General features: G+C 32.3%; 2 protein-coding genes across 4 annotated transcripts; one reads left to right on the top strand and one right to left on the bottom strand.

Moving 5' to 3' along the window:
* Positions 1-1,056: 1,056 nt before the first annotated feature.
* On the bottom strand, positions 1,057-5,780 carry LOC100813658 (heat shock 70 kDa protein 14). Of its 2 annotated transcripts, XM_003543599.4 has the most exons (10): positions 5,595-5,780; positions 3,818-5,016; positions 3,295-3,522; positions 3,112-3,207; positions 2,752-2,994; positions 2,434-2,628; positions 2,199-2,345; positions 1,831-1,980; positions 1,613-1,743; positions 1,057-1,528 (listed from the first exon to the last, which is right to left on the bottom strand). In XM_003543599.4, exons 2-10 carry the CDS (start codon positions 4,985-4,987, stop codon positions 1,297-1,299), a joined length of 2,592 nt encoding a protein of 863 aa, XP_003543647.1. In that variant the 5' UTR covers positions 4,988-5,016; positions 5,595-5,780; the 3' UTR covers positions 1,057-1,296. The 2 variants fall into 2 exon arrangements, with proteins under 2 accessions (XP_003543647.1, XP_040864462.1); XM_041008528.1 differs by having other exon boundaries at positions 1,613-1,980.
* A 3,159-nt stretch (positions 5,781-8,939) lies between these two features.
* Positions 8,940-19,817, top strand: LOC100792904 (regulator of telomere elongation helicase 1 homolog). 2 transcript variants are annotated; one of them, XR_417785.4, is made up of 24 exons: positions 8,940-9,154; positions 9,945-10,201; positions 10,561-10,709; positions 11,645-11,726; positions 11,862-12,009; positions 12,239-12,395; positions 12,646-12,929; positions 13,187-13,232; positions 13,743-13,884; positions 13,971-14,125; positions 14,353-14,441; positions 14,524-14,622; positions 14,718-14,786; positions 15,130-15,216; positions 15,373-15,432; positions 15,519-15,634; positions 16,240-16,297; positions 16,369-16,474; positions 17,063-17,136; positions 17,234-17,588; positions 17,673-17,824; positions 18,279-18,424; positions 18,779-18,910; positions 19,605-19,817. XR_417785.4 is itself a non-coding variant. In XM_006595074.4 (23 exons), exons 1-23 carry the CDS (start codon positions 9,053-9,055, stop codon positions 18,840-18,842), a joined length of 2,997 nt encoding a protein of 998 aa, XP_006595137.1. In that variant the 5' UTR covers positions 8,941-9,052; the 3' UTR covers positions 18,843-18,987. The 2 variants fall into 2 exon arrangements, 1 of the variants encoding a protein (XP_006595137.1); XM_006595074.4 differs by lacking the exon at positions 19,605-19,817 and having other exon boundaries at positions 8,941-9,154; positions 18,779-18,987.
* Positions 19,818-21,392: the final 1,575 nt, after the last annotated feature.

Below are 21,392 nucleotides of genomic sequence, written 5' to 3'. Positions count from 1 at the left end.
TTACACATTTTAAAAAAATACTAATTATCCAATAAAATTTAAACCATCCCCGTATTATTGTAAATCTTTAATCAATAGCAATGGTTGATTGAAAATAAAGCATGAGTATTGTAAATTGTGGTATCATCTTCTATTTCTACATAAAAAAGTTACTATATTTTCGCACAATATATTATCTTTCATTTCTTTTATAGTATTATAAATCAATTAAATTATTTTTTATTATTGATACGACTTTTATAATAATTACTATATTTCTCACAATATATGAGGAATGCTAAGCATTTTCGTTTCTAATAACAAATTTCTTTTAAGCATCTCTGCTGTTCTCAACGCCAAAAAGAATTTTGGTACAAGCTTAACAAAATTGTTTTGCACCATAGTCCCATGTCGAAAATAACACAAATATTTACTGGTCTAAATTTAAACTTGTTAAATGTGTAAATTGTTTAAAGTGCAAAGTAAATATGTAAACTCATTGTAATCTATAGAAATATTAACATATACAATTCTTTTAGTTTAATATTTATGCACCGGTAAGATAAAAAATTTTATACAATCATTTAATCATAATTCACCATATATAATAAATTTATTAACTTTTAAAATAATTATCTTAAAATAATTCAAATAATAATTTATAATTAAATAATAATATAAAATAATTTTATATCATATATGTATAAACATTAAACTCTTATTTTAAAAATCAACAAATTTATCATATATAAAAAATTTATCATATATAATAAATAAACATGTTTAAAACTTTTTACCCACTCAGTATGTAATCCTTTTTTTTTCTTTTTACCAAATTAACAAATTGTTCAGAATTATGGTTTTATGGTCACATAGTACAAGAGAAAAACCTCAGAAACCCGACTATAAACACACGACTGTTACAAAAAAACCTGCTTTTTGAATCTGCCGTCCAAGTCTGAGGGCATAGTGGCTTAACTCCAAACCCCATCAGGGAAGACAATTCACAAAACAACAACACCATGAGATTGAAGAAAATGGAAAGTTATAATGCCACGCAAAAGGAAAATCAGGTCATTTAACTCAAATGAAAACAAGCATCGTAATTCCACTTATAGAAAATGGTACACATATAATAATCTAAAAACCTAGAGAACGTAGATTTGACTAAAAATAATCCGAATCTCAGGGACCATAATTCACCCATTACCAATTTTTCCAGCAGAATTTCAGCATCAACTCTCACCCACAACTATTTTTCCAAGCACAATTCAAATAGTTATGCAAAATGTAGAGACCAGACAAAATTAACAAAAATTAAGCAGAGCCTGTGTTCTCTGGTTTGTCAGTCTCCATTGGTTCAGCAGATGCTGGTGGCGGGGCTGGATTAGCATTGTCCCCAGCATTTTCATTAGTACTGGCATTAGGATTCTCCTGAGGTGGTTGTTGCTGCTGCTCACCACCCTGAGGAGGTGGGGTTGCTGGTGCTTCTGGTGTAGCTGGCTTGGGTGGCAGTGGCTTTGGTTTCGTCATAATTGGCTTACAAAACCTATCATGGAACAATGAGCAAGCAAGGTTAAGAAACATGAGCTACAGAAAGTGCGACCTAAAATCCAAAGAACAAAAGCAATACCTGTCCACAGCTTCAGCTTTCTTTCTTACGTCAGCTGACAAAAGTACAGGGGTGGCATATTTTGGAAGCGAGTCCTGATGCTGTTTTTTCTCCCTGAGCCAGTTCTCAGCTTCCACACATTCATTTAAGACCTGATAACAAATAAAACGGAAAATAATCTCAGCTAAATGGCAACCAGGAAAAAAAAGTGATACATAATCAGAGCAGTAACCAATTACCTTTTGTTTCTCATTGATGTCAATGTGATCAAACTTGGGATCATTTGACATTGCAGCTTCTCTATAACTATTTATACAATAGGCAAGTTGATCAATTACTGTACCCCTCTCCATGTATTCCTTGTAACGCTCTTCAATTGGATCACCTTGCTGCAATCATGTAAATATCCATTAAGATGGCAAAAACTAAAACAAAAATATATCCTTATCGCAGGCGTTTATGCAAAATGCTACAAAAAATAACTGAAGGCGTCTCTCTAGTCTCTATTTTTACACGGGTGGGGATAAAAGTATTCTCTAAAACAACCAGGCCTTAGCATACCAGATCAGCTCGGGTCAGAGATTTTCTAATCCCTAAAATTTCTTACCTTCTTGAGCTCTTCTAGCTTGGCAATGTATACGCCTTTAGTTTCATCTTCACCATCCTCATATAGCCAGTCTTCCACCTCCTGAAGTTTAGCAGTAAATGCTTCCCTCTCTGAATCAATGACAAACTCTTGGTATTTGTCATTAAGCTAAAATGATATCAAGAAATTAGTTTTAGTAATAATTAAAAATAAAAAAATTGACCTCAAATAACAAGAAAACCATGGCAATCCTCACCTTGTTTCTCATGTCATAAACATAAGCCTCAACTGCATTTTTCTTATCTTTCGTTTCCTCCATGACTCTATCTTGCAAAGCCATTTCAAACTCCTTCTCTACAGCTTTCTGGACATCTGTGGCTGCCATTGCTCCATAAACTAACTCTACCACAGGAATGTTTATTTTCTTAACTTTCTTCTTTGGAGCCTCAACCTGTTATATAAGTAAAGCCAGTCAAATCACAAACTATCAACAGAAATAGAACAATCACATCTAAAAATTGACCCATGAAAAAAAATTCCAATCATATGCTTAAATTTTCCTTTCACTATTTACCTTGGTATCAGTATCCATCTGCACAGGCTTATCTCCTGCCTCAGGGGTACCATTTTCGGCTCCAGGGGCATTAGCAGTTGCCTTGGTATTAGCATCTTGCATGCTAACATCATTGTCATTGGTGCTAGGAGTTGCAGCAGCAGCAGCAGCATCAGCAGGAGCTTCATCAGTTTCCATCTTGGAATTTTCTCCTGCAGGTTCTTTGTAAACTGGAACCTCAATTTCTTCTTCCTCTTCCAGTAGCTTAAGGAGGAAAAAATAAGAAATTAGAAACAGAGGCTCTATGGTTTACTTCCATAATGACCTCAAAAGTATAGCAGAGAAATAATAAAAGCAATCAACAAGCTTAGAGAGACTTACAGTTGCAGATTCGACAGATATAATTCCATGCACATTCAACCGAACTTTCACTTTAACTTTTGCTTTTTCATTTTTTGTAGATTGGAAAGGGCCAATCTGCATACATTTAAGTAAACTTGAGAGTCAAATGACTGCTAAAAGAATGTGTTGTGTATGTAAATAAAAACTTAAAAACTGCCTTACAGTATATGTGCTGATCTTTGCAGGTGTTTGCAAACCACTCACGTCATCATACTGAACATCAATAGAAAAGGTTCCTGACCTGTAGATGGTCAGTGCCTTGACACTTGGTATGGGATTTCCCTTGGGGAAAACAAGGGTACTTTGTTTATTATCTGGTCCACTTTCCTGTGCATCAGAACTTGGAGCTTTCCACGAGAGAGAAATTGAGAAAGGAAAGCTTTCGTTGACCTTCATATCATGAAACAAAAGAGCAACATTATATAAAATATAATACTAACACACGTACAAACAACTCACCACAACAAAATAGTAATTAACAAGCATAGTTTACATTGAAATTCAAAATCCCTAAATAATCTAAAGCAAAAGGAGATACCAGAGACAAGTAACTCAACCTTCAAGGTAAATTAACATATACCCAAAAAATAACAAAACAACTGCTGAAGTCCATGATCCCTTTAATTATAAAACTTTGCAGAAGGCATTTCAAACTAGAGAGCAATACAGCCGGGGGAAAATTTACCTGAAACTCCCGTACTTTAAAAGTTGGACTGAGAATTGCACACTGCAATGCACAACCCCTGGCAACACACTCACTAGCATTCATTGTCCGCCTAGGCTCCTTTTTGAAGAACTCTGTCAATATTTTGTTTATAGCTGGTACACGAGATCCAGAACCAACCACCTCAACCATGTGCACATTTTCGACTGTAAGACCTGCCTCTGCAAGTGCCTTCTCCAAAGGTCCCTTCACCCGTTCCAAAATTGGAAGACTTAGTTGCTCAAACTCATCACGCTTGATAAAGCCTCTGACATCCTTCTCATCCATTAAGCACTCAATGTTCAAAGGGGCCTCCGGATTAGCACTAAGCACCTTCTTCAGCTTCTCGCAGGCAGCCCTCAACCTCAGACAAGCCCTGGCATTTTGGAATACATCAATCTTGTACTCCTCCTTAAACTTTGCAGCAAAATGGTTGAACAGAACCTCGTCAAAGTCCCTACCACCTAGGGACCTATCATATGATTGGGACAACACTTTCAGCTGCCCCTTTTTAAATCCAGCAATGCATACTTGCATGCTAGCATGTCCAACATCAACAAATGCAACATTCAGCTGATCATTTTCAGGAAGATCAGTCTTATAAATTCCATAAGCCAATGCAGTTGCTGTTGTTTCATGAAACAGACGAAGTGGGTGCAAACCTGCAATAGTGGCAGCATCCAAGACTGCCCTCCTTTGAAGATCGGTAAAATAAAGTGGAATTCCAATGCAGCAATCAACAACAGCAGCATTCAAATTTTTCTCAGCTATTTCTTTAAGGTTTGATAACATCATTCCAAATACTTGGGTAGGTGTAAATGTTCTAGATTCACCCAAGTACCGTGCATGAATTAAAGGATATCCATCAGGTCCTTCAGTGACCACAAAGGGGAACGTCTTGATATCTTGCTGCAATTCCGGATCCGCAAATTGTCTGCCAATTAACCTCTTTATCTGTGAGATGGAATTCTTTGGGTTCATCATAGTAGAAGCAGCCCCGGCTGTCCCAAGGAACCGCTGTTTGTCACCAAAGCATACAATTGCAGGTGTTTCACGCTTTGACTCATCGTTGAGCACAACGTCAATCCCCCTTTGTCTTGCGACAGCAACAATGCAGCTCTCATTACCAAAATCAAATCCAACCACGCTCATTTTTGCTTGATCTCAGCCAAAAAGAATATCTAACAAGCGAAAGTACAAAAATCATGTCATGTTTACATCTGATGCATCGATTCTAATTTACTAGCAGTTGAATAGAAAATGACTTCAGTAGAAAGAACAACAACGAAGACAAGTAGAAATGACATCTAGGCAATACCTAGGGTACCAGCTCATGTATTATTGAGCTATAAAAGCATGCAGCAATCAAATAAAACAGTTATTCAAATAAATTAAACTGTAATGGCATAACATTCAGCACTAAAAGCACAAGCAGCCCTTCAAAACTAAATCAAAATATTTTTCTTTCGATCTAAAAAGAAGCACTATATAGTTAAAGTCCATCAGATCAAATCATCCAATCCTTTTTCATCGAAATTGTATTTTAACATGGCTAAATACAAGAACATGTATGGTAAAGTACAAAATAAAACTAAAAATCTGAATATAAAAGAAAAGGCTTCCTAATAATGACAAGCAGGTAAAATAATTTCTTAATTGTGGAGCAAAATGCATGAATATAGCACCGAGAACAGGCAGATCTATGATGAGAGGAAGCAAAAGCAACATAAATCTAAGGCGAAGAAGAAATAGGGTTTACCAGGCGAAGCGATCGAAGAAAGAGAGAAGAGAGGGTTTTGAAGGGTTCTGGAACAATCTTGAAAGATTCAAAAACCGCAGCGGAATATTAACGGACTATCGAGAAGACGAGACGGTCCTTAATAAAGGGGCTAGAGTCTTGAGTTTGCTTTGGCTACGAGCCGCTGTGGTTTTTTTTTTTAATTTTATTTTATGATACTAGTTAAAAATTAAAAATATAAACATTTTTATTGAAAGCAGAAAATTATTGTCCATAAAATTTTCGATTTTAGTCAACAAAGTTCTTATTTAACCGTGTTTGTGAGCTTTGTAATTTTTAAATACCTCTTTAATACCTAATTATTTTAAATATTCATCTAATTCTTATTTATTTTTGTTTATCTTTTCATGTCATAAATTTTATATATCATTTTCTTTATTTTTTATTTCCATATTTAGATGTTAAATAACATGATTGTTTATGTAACATTTTTTTCTGGTTAAATTACCAGTTTGAACGGAAAACAAAAGAGGTGCTCGATTGGTCCCAGAGATGTCTGGAGGATCCCCCAGCTTCTAGAAACATCTATACTCGGAACCCTTGCTCTCTCGTTGCTTTATGCTTTTTATTAGGTTTCTGAAACTGGAATGTTGGGCTTGTTTGCGGGCCTTCGCTGGAAAACATGCTCTTGTGGATCTTTGGATTTTCTTCCTGCAGTGAAAAACCAATTTTACCCCTGATTTATTTAACTTAAACTTTAACTATAGATTGGAAATCAGTCCCTTTTTATTTCTTGTTAGTCTCTGTTAAATAAGTTAAATCAAGTATAAAATAAATTATAGCAATAATTATTATTAAATTAAAATTAATTTGTACGCATTTCTCAATTTTGAATTACGACCGTATTAGGATTAGGATTCAATGGATTTTAACATACTTTTTTATGCCACATATGAAATTGAGCACAATTTTACAAAGAAATAGTCGGCTTGTTTCTCAAGAAGAAATTAGAAACATGCTCAATATCATTTGATTGAATAATTGATCCAGTCCCTTATCATTTGAAAAAACCCTCCACTTCTTTTGGTAATTTTTTTTTCAAGAAAAGTAAACATAAAATAATAAATTTAGTATTTCACTAATATTTCGAATAGCTATCCCGAATTAAAGTTGATTATGTTTCGCCTCTTTCTGAAGAAAGACGATAAAAAAAATTTCAATCATGATCCTTAATCCTTACGGATCATATTCCATATAATATACAAAAAGGAACTCCAGATATTTGATGTTTTTCTTTTAAATGAGATTTCAATTCCAACAATAATTTTATTAGATATCTTACAACTATAATTATTTTTTTTCCTATCCAGTTCCTCCACCACTCCACCACTACGAACCCCAGTTATTAAACAAAAAATTTAAATGATAAAAATAAATTTTGTGATACTCATTATTTTATTTTCTCCACTTTTTTATTTTATTTTTACTCTCCTTTAATACTTTCATCTCACAAAGTAGTGAACTTCACTCTCACATTTGTATATTTTGTTTATAATTTTAATATCAAATGAAAAAACGAACAAATTAAAGGTTAGCATTCGGCGGATAACAATATATTAATTCAAATATTTTAAATGTAATTGATTATAAAAAATTATATATATATATATATATATATATATATATATATATATAATATTTTTAATGTTATTTGAACCCTTTAACTAGTTATATCTCTGAATGCAAAAATTAATTTCAAATATTTTATTTTTAAAATTCAAACACACTTCTAACATCTATCTCATATACTCTCTTATACTTTAAGGTTAAATTACTCATTTGATTTCTATAGTTTTATCATTTGCACTTTTTAGTTCCTTTTAAAATGATTTTTTCAGTCTCTATAATTTATATTTTAATTTCCTTTTAGTTCTTGTAGTTTAAAAATGATATTTTTAGTCTTTAAAATTTTATATTTTAATCATCTTTTAGTCCATATAATTTGAAAGTAATATTTTTAGTTCTTATAATTTATATTTTAATTACCTTTTAATTTTTATTATGAGAAATATAAAAATAAGTAACTATAAATTAGTTATAAATTATTAATTATTTTTTATTACAGATTATCTTATGATAAACTAGTTATAAATTATTTGTTAATATTTATGTAGTTAATTGTAATTGATAATATTACTTATATTTTGATGGTAATGTTTAAAAGGGAATTAAAATATAAAGTATAGGAAACTAAAAATATCATTTTTAAACTATAGAAATTAAAAAAAATTAAAATACAAATTATAATAACTAAAAATGTCATTTTGGACTAAAAGAGAATTAAAATATAAATTATAAAGAGTAAAAAAAATCACTTTCAAATTACAAAGACTTAAAAATAGATAAAATTATAGGGATTAAATGAGTAATTAAATATACTTTTAATATGAATTAAATTATTTATATTAACATTTATCATTTTTAATATATCTAGTTTTATCTTTCAAAAAATTCATATTTTTATTTTATTTTTTAGATGTGATCTCCGTAGTATTGTCTAGAATTGGGTGTATCATGTACTCAATTCAAGTTTTGTTATAGCATTAAGAAAAAAATACCGATTTCATTAAAAAAAACATTAAAAAAAAACAAACTTAAATAAACGGGATAGTAACAAATAAGTTAAATTTTAATTTTGATTTCCAATTTTTTAAATTCATAATTTTAATCTCTTTAATTTTTAATTAATTGTAACACTTGATTTCTTAGTTTTATAAATTTACAATTTTTAACTAATAGTTATGATTATTAAAGATATTAAAGTAATTGTAAAACAAATAAAAATTATTAATTAATAAAAAACTAATGAAAGACTATCAACCTTAATGTTGTATTATTATGAGTGAAGTTGCCTTTAATAATAAAGATATAAGAGAGGTTGCAGAGAAGAGAAAAAATAGTGTTATGGAAAACGAGTATTAATAATTTTTTATTTAATTTTTAATAATTAATAATTTTGATTAATGTATAATTAACTTAATAATTTAATTAATTAGAATTATTTGTTAATAATGGATGACTTAAATAACCAATTTATAATATTAAAATGACCAAATATTATAATTAAAATCCAAGAAAACTAAAATTATGAGTTTGAGAAATCAAATAGACCAAAATTACAATTAAAATCCAATTGAAACCAAAATCATGAAAATAAAAAATTAGGAAATCAAAACGATAATTTAACCTAACTTATATTTTCGGTTTTAGTTTATTATTATTCTTAATTACTTTAATTAATTATCTGAAAGAAATACGAGGGAAGTATTTTCTGATCTCCGTTGCGTTGGCGGGAAAATTACGTCACTCTATGACTGGCCAGTGGCTTCTCATATTAGGGTTCAACTCTGTGTTAGAAAGTGAAAACAAACCTTGTGATGTGAGGGAAGTGTTTTCTGGTTTCGAGAGGAAACGAAGAAATGCCGACATACAAGATAAGGGGAATCGACGTAGATTTTCCGTATGAAGCCTATGAATCCCAGCTCGTTTACATGGACAAAGTCATTCAATCACTTCAGGAGGTAACCATTTTTAATCTTCTCATTCTTTGGACTAAATAGTAAATATAGACTCCTCCATCAAATGTTGTTGTTCGAGACTAGTTCCTTCCGCTACTCCCAATCGCGTTGGTAGCAATTTATAATCTATTTCAGTTGTTGTATTCTCCTTTCAATTACGGGAGTATGATTTGGAGTTGTTTCAAATTTCAATTGCCAATTAGTGAGAGTCGTGGATTAGAAACTTGGTTTTTGGATCAATTGGAAGTGATACTGCAAGGGTAATTTTATTACTTGTTACTAGGTAATTTGATAATGACGTGGTTCTGTCATAGATTAGTATATCTTCAATAGATGCACGGTTCCATCAAATCAAATGCTATAGTAGATTATAGCTTCTTGTTGCGGACAATAACCCATTTGAAGCTATGAAGCACAGCATACGGGGTATGGATATGATACAACAAATTTAAATATGATTCTACAGTCTACACTGATACATAAATACAAAAAATTTAAGAATTTATAGGACACGAGAGAATTCTTGTTTCAAAATGAGTATAAATCATTATAAACATATCAAGATTCAAAAAATTATCTAATTATTGTGGTGTTTTAACTTTTAATCAGTAATGGCATAAAAAGTTTAAAAAATATAAGTTCAAATGCTCAATGCCTTACCATTGTCCTCCAAAACAAGGATTCACCTGTGGCATCGTTTGTTTACCATTTAGATTGTGATTGATTATTAGTGATACTCAATTTATTGTGCTGTGGATATTCATTGTGCACTTTTGTATGTGTTTTGGCGCAGAAATGTAATGCACTATTGGAGAGTCCCACAGGAACTGGAAAAACACTTTGTCTTCTCTGTGCTACCTTAGCATGGAGGAAGAGTTTGGGTAGTTTCACAACTGGTGTGAGCATGCAGGCTGACGACAAGTCAGAGGGTAAAAATGACGTTTCATCGTCACAATCTGAGTCCTCAAGATTTTCTACAATTGTATATGCTTCACGCACTCACAGCCAAATCCGTCAAGTAATTCAAGAATTGAAAAGAACATCTTACAGGTCATTTTATATATTTGGGAAGATCATTTTTTTTATAATGAAGTTTGCAGATGATTGATCTATCATTTTCTATTGATGTACGGTTCATTGGTTATTGACTTGTCAGTGTTGATAGTAATTGATTGTGTCAATGTCATGTAAATTTATCATTCACTTGCACTTTTTCAGAGTTTTTGTTTCCTATCAAGTTGTGGATTGTGGTCCAGAGGGAGAAAAATGATTTTGTGGACTATCCTGGTTGATATTTAGTGTTCACTAGACTTATGGTGAACTGAATCAATCTTATAGTCTGCAGTTTTTATGATGATACCATACGAGTATCTTGGGTATAAGCTTATGTGATATTTATCAGTATGCAGGCCTAAGATGGTAGTCCTGGGATCTCGGGAGCAACTTTGCATTCATGATGAAGTGAAGTTACTTCGGGGAAAAACACAAACAAATGCTTGCCGATTACTCTGTCGAAGGCGTGGGAAGCGTCATTGTAACCATTTTAAAAAAGTTCCTGGTAATTTTGTAAAAATTTTCCATGCATACAATATGGGCGCTTATATTTTATGTGTGGACCTTGTTTGACATTATGCATCGTGTATCAGTAATTCATATTTAACACTTAGCATGTATTTATTTGAATGAATGAATGTTCTCATATATGTTCTGTGATCACTCTTAGTACCATGTAATGCCATAATTCAAATGATGAACTAGCACTAAAATTACAAAATACCATGTTTTATATTATTATTATTTTATTTTATACTTGTAGCTTCAGTGTGCTATTTGTGCTAGTTATTTCATACAAACATCTGGCACCTTACTAATCGAAAAATGTAGAATTTTGGGATAAAAAAATTGATAGGGTTACCTGTACAGAATACAATTCTTTGTATGATTAGAGAGATATAATTTCATGGGTCAAAAGTTTGAACTATGAGCTTAGATTGCAAGGAAAGTCATTCTAAACTCATTGTTTTGAGTGAGAAGTTATTCTTGATGTCATAGTCATAGTCTTACGAAAAAGGGTTCTCTATGTCATTAAATCAATTGATCATGCTACTATACGATTTGCAATCAACCTTATGGCTTTGTTATTGCTGTCATAAATTCCATATCCTTGCTCTCAATTAAACTAGTAATGCAAATAGCAAAACTTTCTCATACAGATGTAAAATGAATTTTTTGTGGAAACTGTTATAACTTTGTCTGAATTGTACTCAAATAATTTTGTCCCTCATGTACTGGTCATAGTTATATATCTGAATTTAAATCATGTCATGTTTGTGTAACAGTAAGATATAATGTTGGACGTTACTGAAAGCAGCAGATCATTAATGGATTATTTGTCAAATGTATATCATATTATTGCTCTTTAATTTTGAAGTTTTGATGTTTTATCATTATGACTTGGACTAGCATGAGAATGTTACTGAAATTTTCTTGTAGAGTACATGAAGGATAATCCCCAGCTTGGAGAAGAACCTGTAGATATTGAGGATTTGGTCAATATTGGTAGAAGATTTGGGCCGTATGTTTTCTAAGCTATGCTGATTGTAACCTAATATAACATCTCAGTGAACAATTTCTTTTTTGCCTCTATGCTCCTTTTCTTTTCTCTCTCCGAGTGAAAATTTCTCCTTTACTTTGTGTCTGCTTATTTCAGGTGTCCTTATTATTTATCTAAGGAGCTACACAAGTTTGTTGATATAGTATTTGCTCCATACAACTATCTTATAGATCGTGGGTATAGAAAATCTCTGCAACTTTCTTGGAGCAATAGCATACTCATATTTGATGAAGCTCACAACCTGGTAAGAAGAAACATTACAAATTTGTGATTGGAAATTAAGATTTGCTGCATAAACGATAGTTCTATTAAGTGTCAACCTGTCCATGCTATATTTAATGTTTCCCTTTTCACTATGCTAAATTATTGAAATTTATTCATGTTATTTAAGTTTATTTGTGACTACTTTCAGTCTGCTATATGTGTTATTGAAATTTATTCAAGCGATTCAATTTGCTTTTTATTACTTGCAGGAAAGCATATGTGCTGATGCAGCCTCCTTTGACTTGCCTTCTTGGCTTCTAACTGCTTGCATTTCTGAGGCAGAAAGTTGTATTGACCTTTCAATAGAAAGAAGAGATAAATCAAATGATAAGTCACAAAATCCAGATGATTTTGCTATCCTTAGAGGTGAACTTATTTAATCTTACAGAATGCCTGTCCAAATTCCAATTTCTCTGTGACAATCTCATGATGCATGTTTTCACTCATTTTGACAACATTATTAAGGAAATGTTATCTAATAAAAATCATTTGTGTTTACTGGATTTTCTGAATAGGCAGCCAATTGTGTACACATGCAGTCTCTTTTTTTCTAGATTCTGGTCTGCCATATATTTTCTTGCATCTCAGGTACAGATTGATATTTTCTTTATTGCAGCACTTCTTCTAAAACTTGAAAAGCGTATTGCTGAGGTGCCTATTGAATCTAAGGAGTTGGGGTACACCAAACCTGGGCCTTACATCTATGAACTGCTGGCTGATCTTAACATCACGCACAAAACTGCTTCTAAGCTCAGGGATATAGTTGCAGTAGCCTCAACCCTTCTTGAGGAACATAATCAGCAGAAATCAACTGGCACGGTCTGCAGGTTGGATAGAATTGGTGAAATTCTTGATATGGTGTTCAGGGATGGAAGAACTGCTCATGCTAAATATTATCGTGTAAGAATTGGACTCTTATTGTGTCCAAGTTACACTACACTGGATGGTTTTTGTTTGCCTTGTCATTTTATAACGACTCTTTGCATTTCTTATGCATAATATCTTTTTTTTTTATCGGTAAATGTTAGTTTTTATTAGCAGAGGGGATCAAACCCGCGACTTTCCCCCCCTTCCCTTCTCCCTTAACCATCCAACCCACCTTATATCTCCTTATGCATAATATCTTTCTCTGAGTTTTATTTCCCTTTACATAAAAGGTTCACTTGCGGGAGGTTGAGGCTTGGTCTGGCAATGGTTCGAAAGGTAATTGAAGACTTATTTGAACGAACGAACAAGATTTCTCAATATATTGTAATAATCTTAAAATTTTGGAAATACACACTCCATTTATTTTTCCTCCATCAACTTTGTCATTATGTCAATTACTCATTTTTTACACATTTACTATAAGTTTAAAACTTAATAGTTTACGATTCTTTTGTGCCCTTGAATTTATTCCTATATTCTGAATACGTTAAAGCTTTTGGGCCGGGCCTTTGGCTCATGTATGTGTTTTTTGGGGTTGGAGTGTGAACAGGAGTTAGCATTTATAAGTTTAACATAGATTTGGTTGCATGGTACAAGTGATAGATACCTTGAGGAGTAAATGTTTCATGTTGAACTTTAGTCTTCTTGTTAATGAAGATGTTCCTTTCGTAATACAGACAATCTAACTTGTTTCTATTAGATCTGTACAGCATTTTGTAACTTTTTATGTCCCTGCCCCTTACATTCTCAATTATACTTAAATGTCTTGTTATTTTGATGCCGCAGGCAAGGTGTCAAGGACACTCAGCTGGTGGTGCTTTAATCCAGGAATAGCCATGGAAGACTTTCCTAAGTATGGGGTTAGATCTATTATATTGACTTCAGGCACATTATCCCCTATGGAATCTTTTGCCCAGGAACTGAAATTGTAAGTACCTTTTCTTTCTAATTGTATTTTCATCCTACAATATCTTGGTTGCCATTAACTAACAAAGTTGATTCTGGTCATCTCAGAGATTTCCCCATTCGGTTGGAAAATCCACATGTAATAACCGCAAATCAGATATGGGCTGGAGTCTTACCAGTTGGTCCTTCAGGACGTACTTTTAACTCCTCTTACCGCACTCGCGATTCACCAGAGTACAAGCAGGAGCTTGGAAATGCGATTGGTATTTGACGTACTTATGTGGCTATACTGAGTTTGGAAAAATTAAGCTTACGTGATAGTTGTCTCACCATTTTGATAACTGCATATCTAGTTGAAAAAATGGAGTTGCATTGATTTTGATAGTGAAAGCCTCATGTGTGGCTTGCATGCATTATCAGAATTTGAAGAAAAGAACAAATAGGCATTGTTACTAACTGTCCATAATTTCATTTTTATGTTGTATTCCAGTAAATTTGGCTCGAATTGTTCCTGATGGACTTCTTGTATTCTTCCCTTCTTATTACCTTTTGGACCAAATCATCGCATGCTGGAAAAGTGTAAGATTCATCAGACCTAATTAAAAGGTAAATTTGATTGGTCGAGCTCATGGTACATTGTGTTGTGGTTTGTTATTTTCAGAGTAATGAAAATTCAACATCAATATGGGACAGAATTTGCAAACACAAGAAACCTGTTATAGAACCTAGGGATTCCTCATCATTTCCCTTGTCAATTAAGGTAATATTTTTATGGTGAAACAAATTGTTCCATAATTAGTATTTGGATGCATCACATCCTAAGATGGACCTGACCTTTTATGTTTCTTTTGACAGGACTACATGACTACGTTGAATGACACCTCTGCCTCTGGAGCAATTTTTTTTGCTGTTTGTCGTGGGAAGGTATGCTTTGATCTTGGCTGTTGAGAAACAACCTTCTGATGTGTTCTCACAGGCATTCATGTTATAGTATAGTATGCTATACAACTACTGGAATGCATAGTGGTACCTGTATTGCTATGATACAGCTATACGGTAGGACCATGGGGGATATGCCAATATATTTAAATTTTGAAGATTCTGGGATACAAGAACTTGTATATCATATAGAAATATTTAGTGACATATTTAATTAAGGGAAAAGGGTTTATAAAAGTCAAAGTATTATCCTAGAAATTGTACTAAAAGCAAATCTATAGCGTAATGCCTCACTTAAATGCAGTTGTGCCAATCGTTATTTTAACAGGTAAGTGAAGGATTAGATTTTGCTGATCATGCTGGAAGAGCTGTGGTAATTACTGGTTTGCCATTTGCCACAAGCACTGATCCTAAGGTTTGATTACCTATTCCCATTCTTACCTTGGAAATTTTTATGATATTGCATTCAATAAGCATTCTAACACTAATAGTTCTGTTGGTATTGTCTATTAATCATGTATGTACATATGTATGTTATAAAAATGCACTCATCAAGTTTAATCACTAACAGGTTCGACTAAAACGTGAATACTTAGATCAACAATCTCGGCCACAGGGAGAACTGTTCAAGGTTATGCCGGTTTACTTAACATAAATTTTGTACACATTTATTCAGCATATATGTATGCATTAAAAATTTGTCTGGAACTTAAGCAGGTTTTAACTGGAGATGAATGGTATAACCAACAAGCCTCCCGAGCTGTGAATCAAGCTGTTGGACGTGTAATTCGCCATCGCTATGACTACGGAGCAATTATTTTCTGTGATGAAAGGTGTTAACCTTAAGTTATTTCAGTTTAAATTTTCTCAAAATACATATCTTTGTACTACTAGCAAAGTAACATAAGTTTTTATTAGTAATTTCTATTCTTGGAAGTGTTACTTTTCCAAAGAAATATACACACACACACACTGTATCGGCTAATGTTAATTGTTAGTGGGGAGGATTCACGACCTCTGCCCCCCCCCCTCCCCTTCTCCCTTCACCACATTGGCCTTTTTTTTATCATATGGATAATTTATCAGTGACTTGTTTTGGTGCTAACAAATTTCTATTGATGTTTTTTGGGTGGCGTTATCTCTCTCAAGCTATAAACTGAATGAATTATTCATGTAAATTGTTGTGTCGTGATAATATGATATGAACTATTTCTCCTTTTATCTAAATTATCTGAAACAAATATCTCAAATTCTCAATATATACACTGGTAGTACAAAAGCCAACTAATACACATGTCTAGATGCTAGTTTTAATTATTCTTTTTATTTATTAAATATCAATAGTCTGTTATGATATGACCTTAGTAATTATTAATTTGGCCTTCATTGTTATACCAATTTTTGCTGAGGATTATTCCTACTATTGGGGTTATTACAGGTTTTCACATCCACATCGTCAGTCGCAAGTCTCACGTTGGATACAACCTCACATCAAGGTGCTATTCTTCTCTGGAATTGTCTTTTTGGATTACATATTTTTTATACTAACTGGTTTTCAATCTTGCAGTGTTTCTCAAGATTTGGAGAAGTCGTTTTCACTCTAACTCGATTTTTCCGAGATGTAGGAACTCAGGGTCCTACTAAGGTGTCAATGTTAGAAGCTAAAAATGGGGGTCAGTGTCTTCTAGTACTACATTCTGTTTGTTGCTATGTCATTACGTGTAAAGTTGTAGTCCTTACCTCAATTTTATACTGTTGCACTGAAATATTGTAAATTTGTTTCTAGATTATAATGGGCATTGTTTCTATCTATTTTTTTTTTTTATGAATTAGCAATTGAATTTGTAGTATATCAGATTTTGATATTTCATAAAGATGAAGGAGTATTTGTTTTTAATTAAAGCTAGAGTGAAGGTAACCTCCAGTGAAGGAGAAGGAAAATACGACGGAGTTACTTTCAGTGTGGTTTTGTGTACTGGATCATAAGAAATTGAGTTACATGATTAAATGGGCTTTGCCTAATTGAAAATCAGCTAACTGTGAATAGTTCTGAAATTGTTTGGTAACTCATTCCATGAAGTTGGTTTTCCTTTTACCAATATGTTTCTCATTCTTGCGTGCTATTTGAGTACAACTTTTTAGTTCTGCAGTCTTCAATCAATGCAAATTTAATTTCTTTCAAAGAGTACATTCCCTTTTGTTATATTCTTTTTCCTTCCTTTTTCTACTAGTATGATTTAACTAGATCCTTACTGATACAGGAAATATAGGAGAAATACCATCATCAGATCAGAACATGGACAAATTTCATAAGGAAAAACTTTTGTCACATCTGGTAACTCCTTTGATCACGCGCAGTTAAAGATGCTCATTTTTCATATCATATAATGCTATTGTTTGGCCCTCCTGTTCAATAATGATTATACATGCAGGCTACACCAATGACTCAAAATTTCTCTGCTTCATCTTTGCTTGATACTAAAAAAGGCTGTACATCATTCCTGGGGGAAATTGTGCCTGCCAATCGCTCATCTCTGTTTTCTGACAATGGCAAGACTGTACACTGTGAAAGTTCAAGAAATATATGTGGCAAGGTTCTGCTTGGAGAAAGGAAGACTCTGCAATCACAAGAATGTGACAGGCTTGATTTGGCTGATGATTGTCAACTAGGTGAAAAATCAAAGGATACACCAATAGCTCCTTGTTCTTCCAAGAAGCGTAGATTTATAACAGGAGATTATGACTTAAAGCAATATTTTGGAAATTCTAATGAGCATTCATCATCTGGTACAGATTTGTTTGAATCATTATGCTCTCATTTCAGTTTCTAATTCTGTCAATCATGATAAATGAGTAGATTTTATAATATAGCTAGCCAAAGTGCTCAAGGTGGTGTAGATCTGCGACATAAAGATGGGGTGGCCTCTGACAGTCTTGAGTTGATTAGACAAAAGGGCAATCTTCCTGATGATTTTGTGCCTTCTGTTGGTGATGAAACCAAAGGATCAGCATTCCTTGCTCAGGTAAAGTCATTATTTCACTTGTATGTGATACATGGATCTGCAAGTTGCATCAGAAGTAGGGAATACTATAAGTGGCAATCACTGGAAGTGGAGCCAAAAAAATTTAATGATAAGCAAGGAAATCCAATAAATTATGTAATTATAACAGGACCTATAAGGACATGATTAACTTTGGTCTTAATTTTTACACAAGTACTCATAATTCTTACACAAGTTAAACTGGAAGTTTCTAGTCCAATTTATTTGCTGTTGTACAAATATACTGGGTCAGCTTGCATTAAATTTTAACTGTATTTTCATAATTGTTGTGATCTACCCTCAAGGTTTATACTTGGGCTTGGATTATATTATGGGGTAACATGTTGCTGAAATTTGATGTTCCTTTCTTGTCTATTATATTGATATTGATGACAACTTTGGAGTAAGGATACTTTGTTTAAATTGTGCCCTACAGGTTCGAGATAAGCTTAGTGCTGCAGAATATATAAACTTTGTGGGTTATATGAAGGCGCTGAAAACCAAAACGATGAAAATTAGTGAAGTTTTACAGTGTATTTCTAGATTGTTCACTGGACCTGACAGGCTACCACTTCTTAAAAGGTATTCAGTAAACTTATAATATTTGAAGTGGCCTTTCTGGTTATGAAGTTGTTGTCCTTGTTACCATTCATCCCCAATCAATAATATGTTGTTATCCTTAAAATTAGTTGCAAGTCATATAACATTATTGTCGAGTGTAGTCGTATTGCATGAGCCAAGTCATTTGATATTCTAACTGCAAAGTATAATACAGGGTATGTGAAAGTGACTAATTCCCGCACTTGAGATTGCCACATAGACGCACGTTCTTGCATGATGCCTTTTACATTTAGGAAATATATTTCAAACTTTCGATCATATTGAAATTTCAGATGTTGAATCATGCCTTGACCTTCATTATCTTGTGTGCAACAGGTTCAAGGATTACATCCCCGCAAAATATCATTCTTTGTATGAGCACTATGTTGAAAAAAAATAATCATGTGAAGACTACTTGAAAGTGCCCTGTTGATGACTGTCATGTGATAATACTTGAGCTAAAACCAGGTGATCTCTTAGCATCTTTCTTGGATTTTGTGATTAAAGATAATGAAAAAAATTTAGCTCTTGATTTTTTTTTAAAAGGAGCTCTTGAATCTTGATAGCCAGACACAATTTTAACTACTATCATTTTCGTAGACGGGAAGCCTCAATGAACATCGTCGTCTACATTTAATAGATTTTGTTAATGATAACTTTAAAGTACTTATTGAAAAAAATATTAATGTTACTTTATAATAAATAATATCTGAATAATTAATATTTTAATTTTTTAACATGATTTTTATTTCATTAATTATTGCCTTGATTTAAGGCTCTATTCAGCATATTTAATTTAGGTTTTAGTCAATGACGTCTATCATTTATTGCATTCAGTTGTGGGCCAATAGATGTTACCAGTGAATATGCAAATTGAGTTGGGAACTTCATGGAAATATTGTTTTTTTTTTTGGTGGTGCAAAACCAAGAGTAAAGAATTTATAATAAGAAATGAATTTAATAACCCAACTTAATAATTCTTTTAATTATTTAAAATATTAAATGTGCAGATGTGTTTAAGTCTTTATTATTAAATGTTTTTATGTATCAATAGTTTATAGATTTTAATAGGAGATAATTATACAATAACTAAAGAGTTATTAATAATCTTATTAATAAAAAAATTACTTGTATCTAATTAAATTGTTTAATTATAAATAAGTGGTCCAAAACATGCGCGAACCTCAACCAGGACGAACCGAATTGGGCGATCCTAATGTCAGAGCCCGAAGCATGCAGCAGTGAAGTTCTCTCAAGTCTCAATTCTAGTTTATTATGAAAAATGCTAATCATGCCTATTGCCATGCCACTATCCGCTTCCTCAATTCTGGGTTGAGGAAATATTATTGAATTACATCACTGAAACTATGCATAATTAGCCCGAATCATTACTATTACTTGAGCATATCAATGTCTATATAGGTAAATTTTTTTACTGCTAATATATATGTTAGTTAGCACTTTTTATTAGTAACATGACCATTAAAAATTGCGTTAAACCAATTGTATTAAAGATATTGAACAAGTCATTTTTGTGAACTATAATTGATGTCACTAAATTGCTTTGATCAGCCTTAAGTGCAATTTAAAAATAAATATAAATTCAGTTTTTTTTTTGGGAAAATCATAAAAATTCAGTTTACATATATACCTAAATAAGTTTCTGCTATTTTTAAAAAAAGTTTATGTTCATGTAACATTTTTTTTGTTAAATTTTGACAAAAGAATATAAAAAATAAATAATACTGTCATAAAATTGACAAATGAATATAAACAGAAATGTTTCTTAAAAAAAGAGTTAGAAAAAGGGTCATAAAATGTAGTTCATGTAGAAACAGTCATGCTAATGGTAACTTAGCAAGAGTCAGCGCATAGGAATAAGACCCAATATTGACTTAGTAACTGCTGGTTTTTATACTACTATTTGATTGGCTTGTTTGCGAGTGATTTACGGTATTAATTAAATATAACTAGCACTCTTTTTTGGTTTCGCAACTAATATTTTTCTTTATTAAAGACCTAAGATTATTTTAAAATTAAATATTTAATTTCTTTCATTGTTTTAGACGATAAATGCCTTATTTTTCATTTAGAGTTTTATTATATCATTTTAAAACAATTACTTGAATCTTATTTAGTTTGGTGCGTGGAATCAATATTAATTAGTGATGTAGGCATACTGATACTGCAAACCAAGATCTACGTTATTGTTATTTCTTCTTCTTCTTCTTCTTGACAAAAAAATGTTATTTCTTCTGTTATACATCACAAAATGCAAAATGTTATGCCAAATATCTAAATTAGTCAAATATAACGAAAAACCATGAATTTCATTTATGTGAAATTTGATTGGGCGTAAAAATCTGATTTGTTTTTTAGCCACCTGCTCAGGACCACTTGAGCTGCTTCTTAATTACAGTCTACCTACCGGGAGCTTTATAACTTGCCTAAGTCGAGTTTTCTTTAGCAGTTGATTATTACCAACAATGCAAAAAGAGAAATTTTTTGTACAACAACAAAAAAGAGAAAAATATAAGATAAAATAGTTTGTGATAAAGGCATGTATGGAATTTTCATCTTCTTATATTTATTTTATTTTTTTGCAAAAATAGAAAAAAAAAATTAAAGGGGAAAATTCAACTTCCGTTCCCCCTCTCTGATTACAGGGAATTCACATTCATGGAACTAAGAACTTTTTTCTTTCTTTGGTATGTACTGTTCACTTATAAATTTCCATTATACTTCTCCATTGCAGTGATAGTCAAATGAAAAATGATTTAGCCCTCAATTTTGACACCTGTCAAGCGACTTGGTTTGGATTGTTGCAATTAAAAAATTATAATCAGATAGTTGACAGGAGTTTCCTTTTTATTGGCTGGGCTGATAATTCGGCTACAATTAGTCGAGGCTTTAGCATTACTCTAGTCCAATAGTCTCTGACAATATAACC

The sequence above is a fragment of the Glycine max genome, chromosome 13 (genome assembly GCF_000004515.6).
Source record: "Glycine max cultivar Williams 82 chromosome 13, Glycine_max_v4.0, whole genome shotgun sequence".
Classification (NCBI taxonomy): Eukaryota; Viridiplantae; Streptophyta; class Magnoliopsida; order Fabales; family Fabaceae; genus Glycine; species Glycine max.
Note: the sequence above shows the minus strand (reverse complement) of the source record. Positions and strands in the feature narration are given on the sequence as shown.